The sequence below is a fragment of the Microtus ochrogaster genome, linkage group LG5, assembly GCF_000317375.1.
Source record: "Microtus ochrogaster isolate Prairie Vole_2 linkage group LG5, MicOch1.0, whole genome shotgun sequence".
Lineage (NCBI taxonomy): Eukaryota > Metazoa > Chordata > Mammalia > Rodentia > Cricetidae > Microtus > Microtus ochrogaster.
In genome coordinates this window covers 31071529-31077616 of record NC_022031.1, presented here as the reverse complement: position 1 = coordinate 31077616, position 6088 = coordinate 31071529, and the positions used below count along the sequence as shown (strand labels likewise).

The window sequence follows — 6088 nt, the reverse complement described above, 5'->3', positions numbered from 1 at the left end:
GCCTGCCTCTGCCTCCCAAGTGCTGGGATTAAAGGCGTGCGCCACCACCGCCCGGCAAAAGTTTTTTTTTATCTGTTCTGTGAATGGGCAGCTTCGTTACGAGCCGCAGTTTATGAAGACAATGTAGTCAGAAGCAGAGCAAGGTGGAGTCAATGACTTTCAGCCCAAACAATGCATCTAATCCTTTGGTCTTGGCCAGGCAGATCTATGGAGGGCCAGCCAGGGAGTCCTCATTGGCACCACTATGGTGGAGACCTAGCATGAGTCCTAGCACCTGTCCTTCCTGCAGCCTGCGAACCAGCTGAAACCACCTGCCCAAATGGCCTTTGCTCTGCATCTCCAAGCTGTCCCTCCTCCTCCTGTCTACACAGGCTGATCCTTTCATCCAAGGCAGTGGTTCTCAACCTGTGGGTCACGACCCCTTTGGCAAACCTCTATCTCCAAAACATTCACATTATGATTCATAACAATAGCAACATTACAGTAACAAAATAGCAACTAAAATAATTTTATGGTTGGAGTCACCACAGCATGAGGAACTGTATTAAAGGGTTGCAGCATTAGGAAGGTGAAGAACCACAGCTCTAAGAAACTTTCTACCTTTATGAAATGTTCTACAGACCTGTGTTGTCCCGCAAGAAACCACAGGGATTTGGGGCTACAGAACAGAAAGCCTGAAGTAAAGCTAGTGCCACTGAGAACCAAGTTTCAACTTTATTTAACTTTAATTAATTAAATTTAGATGTGCTGTAGCGCACCATGCCTGTCTGCGCTCTATGCGCTACCATACAGTTCATGAACTGGGCAAGAGGCTGGAGATTGAAACACACAGACAGAGACACAGGTCATCCTTGATGCCAGAATGCCCCCTTTATTGTGTACCAGAGCCGCTTCTATAGAGATCCTTAACTGATAGCCACGCCCCAGCCAAACCCACCAGAAACCACTCCCCTGCCATCAGGAGCTCCTGAGGGTCTCGTGCTCAGAGCAGCTGCAAGCATTACAAGTAGTTTACCAGAAATTCAGGATCTGGGGAGGTGGGGGTTCACAGCTCCCAACAGCCCACGGCTACCATATCAGAGAGTGTGTGAATGAATTACCACCACAACCAAGAGCCAAGTCCCCATTGTCAGAGTCCAGCTCTGGCAGGGCTCAGGTCCCAAAGAGGAGGTGCTATAGTCTGAATATAGATGTCTCCCAGAGGTTCACATGTCTGAATTCTCTGTCCCAACTGGTAGCACTGTTTTAGGAGACCGTGGAATCTCTGGGACATGTGACTTGGCTAGCATGTGGTCACAACGGTTGGAAAGGTTGGCTTCAAAGGTTTTATCTGCACATGGCTCTGCCCGAGGTTTCTGCTCTGAGCACAAGATCCACCAATTTGAGTAACCTCAGCCACACATTCCTGCCGGTATGAACTCTTCCCCTTGACGCCAGACAAGAACGATGAAACAAACTGTTCCTCTTTCCAGTTACTTCTGTTACAACACAAAAGCAGCTACTACAGGAGACAGCTAGGAGACAGGATTAACTGAGCTCCGCGTTCCTGAACTTTGCAGTCTCGAGAAACACCATTAGACACCTTGTGCCCCGGGGACCTGTTCAACTTCCAGCAAGGCTGCAGACTAAGATGGGTCGTGTGGACCATCAGCTACACCAAGCTTCCCTAAAACGTGTGTACACTTTGATGAGCAGGTTGACTTTCCCTGGATATGCATCATTGCTGGGGAAAACAAGCACAATTGATATAGATCCAAGAGGAGAGAACATTTTAGAGTTCTGCACTTGCTCTCCCAGACCCTTTCCTGGACACCTCTTCCTTTGCTGGTTCTAGCTCTACAATATGGTAATACATTGTAACCATGAAGATAATGGCTCATCTGAGTTTTGTCTGAGTTCCGTGAGACCTTCTCGAGAGTTCTTAAATCTCAGGGTAGCCTCAGAAGCTTACTGAGCTTGCAGCCACCTAAGGTAATGTATGCCACAGTGGAACCTAGACCAGTCTGGCTGATACTGTTCTATCCCACAGCCTCTGAACTGGTAGGCTAGAAGCTACAGCTGGTGGCTAGAGATGAGTCTTTAGCATGGGCAAGGGACCATTGAAAGGAGTGACTGGAACCAGTGGACACAAGGTATCTATGTAAGGGAATAGAGGCCAGGCAGTGGGGAGTGATCCCGGAGAAGGAACCAAGACGTGAGAGCCCAGTCACGCTAAGGGAGCGGGAGCGAGAAGATCACACAGCTGCATCAGGCCCCTCCCTGGCTTGGAATCCAGGGAGGTTCTGATATTCCTGTGTGCCTTGTCCTCAGGACTAAAGCCTGCCCTGCAGCAGACTCTGCAATCTGGAGCATACTTAATTTGAAGCAAGATTTTGCCCCACTTTGAGGATCACTTTTCTGCTCTTGACTAGCTAGCTACCCTGCCCTTTACAGGAAGCTGGTAGGGATAGTCAGAAAGAGGGTAACACGACGTCCGTTAGTAAGCAAGGATCTGGAGGGGGAGATTCCCTCTGCTCCTCAAAGACAACCTTCTGGCCGGGCGGTGGTGGCGCATGCCTGTAATCCCAGCACTCGGGAGGCAGAGGCAGGCGGATCTCTGTGAGTTCAAGACCAGCCTGGTCTACAAAGGGAGTTCCAGGACAGGCTCCAAAACCACAGAGAAACCCTGTCTCAGAAAAAAAAAAAAAAAAAGACAACCTTCTGACCCCAAATGCCTTAACTTAAAAAGCCTCTTATGCCGGGCGGTGGTGGCGCATGCCTGTAATCCCAGCTCTCGGGAGGCAGAGGCAGGTGGATCTCTGTGAGTTCAAGACCAGCCTGGTCTACAAAGGGAGTTCCAGGACAGGCTCCAAAACCACAGAGAAACCCTGTCTCGAAAAACCAAAAAAAAAAAAAAAAAAAGCCTCTTATCAAAATCATATCCTTTGTACCACCCAAAATTCTGGTAGAGATTACCTTAAATTTTCTGGTCATCTGCTCCCACAGATGTCAGCTAAACGAGCCAGACTACCATCTTAATGTTCACTCAGTGGCAGTAGAAGAAACAGCCACTCCTAGAAGTGAGGGGGAAGTCACTCTAGGGTGTGGACCCTTCTTGGAGTAGGTGGGATCTCTAGGGTGGTAGCTGGGTGTGGACAGGGAGGTAATGATAATGATGGTGACGGTGGTGATGATCAAGGACACTATCTTGCTGAGGAAGAAGGGGAGGAACTCGAAACAGGAAGTGGGGGTATCTGACTAGATTTCCACTGCAGACCCCGTCCCCCCTCTCTCCACTTTCTCCAATACTCAAGTCCTGGTATGGTCTCAGCCCTCGGTTCATTCCACAAGGATGCCTCGAGGGGGCAGCACTGAGCTGGCTTCATGAGAGTCTCACAAGAGCCTGGAAATGCTTTTCTAGACAGACCTAGAGTAAAACCAGCAGGAAGCAGAATGGGTCTGTGGGTGAGCGAGGCAGAGGGGGAAGAGGACACAGATGTACACTATGTATGTAGAATGGGTATCGCTTAGAGAGGCTCAGCAAAGGAAAAGACGACGCATTCATCTCTACAGTCTGGGCACAGGGTGGGGACTCCGTGTTAACAAATGACTGAATGAAGAGGGAAATGAATAATTTCCTCTAGCATTTATAAAATCATGCTGGTTGCCAGTATTGTTTAAGCCAAATCACTTCCCATCTCTGTTATGAGAGCTTTTCCCTCCAATGTAGGTACTTAATCCAACTGAATGAGTTCACAGACTTTTGCACCCAGTTTCTTACCCAGAATGCCCCCTATAGTTTGTCCTTCATTTTCTTTCTTCACTTACTGAGCATCTCAGAACATTCTGGAGGCCTTTGAGTCTTTTATTAAGTAGGCGTCGGGGAAGTTCTTGGGAACAAGTTCACATAGAACAAAAGACAGCGCTGTTGAGAGGGGGGAGTGTGTGATGTGGAACACAGCATGAACGAGGAAAAGATTCACAGATACGGGGTGAGGGCAGCTGGAGGTCCCTGGGCTCCTCCAAGCCAGGAGCAGCTGCTTGGCCTGGTGCAGGAAGTGTGGTCATTAGGTCCATGTGTCCACCGAGAGTTGGTCACGCCCTGTCCTAGACACAGCCTTGGAATCCCTAGGCAAACACTGACCAATAAATTAGGTTGAAAAATATATAGAAGGCTGGAAATATCAACCTGGAGTATTTGTCAATGGCGTGGGTGTTCTGGAAGATGTAGAGCCCCACTTGGCCTTTGAGAAGGCCTTTCTTTCTGGAGGTTGCCAGTTCACTGTTAAGGGCCAAATGGACCACGATTTTGGCTTGTCTTTCTTCTTCTGGCAGAATGTGGCTTCTTGGGTAGCCAGCCAGGCTGTTGGCCTCAGACTCACTGTAACTTCCATCCAGCGTCATGGTTCTTGAGTGAGGCATTCCACACGTGCATGGAAACTACGGGCAGCAAGCAAAAGGCTCAGTTAGAGCTTGAGGAGAGGAAGTGGCCTGGTTACAAAGTGACGACCCATTGTCACTCTGGCGTCCTGAAGATGGGGAGAGAAAGCGGCCTGGTTACAGAGTGACGACCCATTGCCACTCTGGCGTCTAGACAGGTGAAGTTCTGAGGACCTCGGAGAGCACCGAGTCCAGCAATTCTTTACACTGGCTGCATTGCACACTGTCTCTAAGCTGGCTTAAATCTTCCAAGTGGTTCTGCTGTTATGTAGCAGCTTCCTCACAACTGAAACATTCCATCCTTCAGGGAGGTTCATTAAGACAGACACCATGATGGTTTGAAAGAAAATGGTGCCCACAGGGAGTGGCACTATTAGGAGGTGTGGCTTTGTTGGAGTAGGTGCGTCCTTGTTGGAGGAGGTGGATCACTGTGGGGGTGGGCTTTGAGGTCTTGTAGGCTCAAGCTACACTTAGTGTGGCACACAGTTGCTTCTACTGCCTGTGGATCAAGATACAGGACTTTCAGCTCCTTTTCCAGCACCATGTCTGCCTGTGTGCTACCATGACAATAGTGGATGAAACTTCTGAACTGAGGTAAGGTGGTGGTGGTGCACACCTTTAATCCCAGCACTCAGGAGGCAGAGGCAGGTGGATAGCTGTGAGTTTTATTTGAGGCCAGCCTGGGCCTCAAAATAGAATGAGTACCAGGGCAGGTTCCAAAGCTACACAGAGAAAACCCTGTCCAAACAACCAAACCTTGGAATTTCTGTCTCAGTGAAACACAGTTAATTGTTCTAACCTTAACTTGGGCCTGGGACTTAACAGAGCAGATGACATCACATATAAAATAACTCAAAACCTAGATAAGCCCCAGATAATTTCTATATAGAGGTGGCTTCCTTTGGGCACTAGCCCAAACTGGACACACACTGTTGCTGTTAAAAGAGTTTTTCCTGAATGCGTGAAGTACGTTCTCACTGGGTACTTACTTCTCTGGGACAGTAAGTCAGGGTGTGTGTGTGTGTGTGTGTGTGGTGTCGCCAGGGGACTGAGTTCAGGGCTTTGTACTGTGGTTAATACAGCATTCCTGTAGGAAATGTCTTGTTTGCATTGCACGTTACAGCCCAATGTGATAGAATACAGTGTTGGAAGGACAGCACGTCTAGGGAACCCAAGAGTAAAGACTTAGCCTAATTCACACTTGGCTAATGTTTGCAGAGCATCAGTCAGAAAGGAGCTTCGGGAAGCCTGGGGGTGTAACTCGTTGCTTAAGTATTCTTATTTGCAGATGAAATGATTTTAGACATAAAAGACCCCATCTGGAAATGTATACAGCTGATAAATATTTTCAGCAAAGTAGCAGGATGCAGAGGTGATACACAAAAATCAATGGCCTTCCTATATACAAATGATCTATGGAGAAAGAAATCAGGGAAATAGTACCTTTCAGAATAGATGAAAGATAGATAGATGAAAGATAGATAGATGATAGATAGATAGATGATTGATTGATAGATAGATAGATAGATAGATAGATAGATAGATAGATAGATAGATAGATGATAGATGGATAGATGGGTAGATGATAGATAGATAGATGATAGATAGATAGATAGATAGATAGATAGATAGATAGATAGATAGATAGATGATAGATAGATAGATAGAT

General features: G+C 47.5%; 1 protein-coding gene across 1 annotated transcript in view; it reads right to left on the bottom strand.

Annotated features, from left to right (window-relative positions):
• Nucleotides 1-3823: 3823 nt before the first annotated feature.
• The window catches only part of Gabrr2 (gamma-aminobutyric acid type A receptor rho2 subunit), a 31217-nt gene continuing 28952 nt past the window's right edge, over nt 3824-6088 (bottom strand). Inside the window, exon 9 of the mRNA XM_005361954.3 lies at nt 3824-4419. Within this exon, the coding sequence (XP_005362011.1) occupies nt 4108-4419 (312 nt within the window). The 3' untranslated portion in view covers nt 3824-4107. The remainder of the gene's footprint in view (nt 4420-6088) is intronic.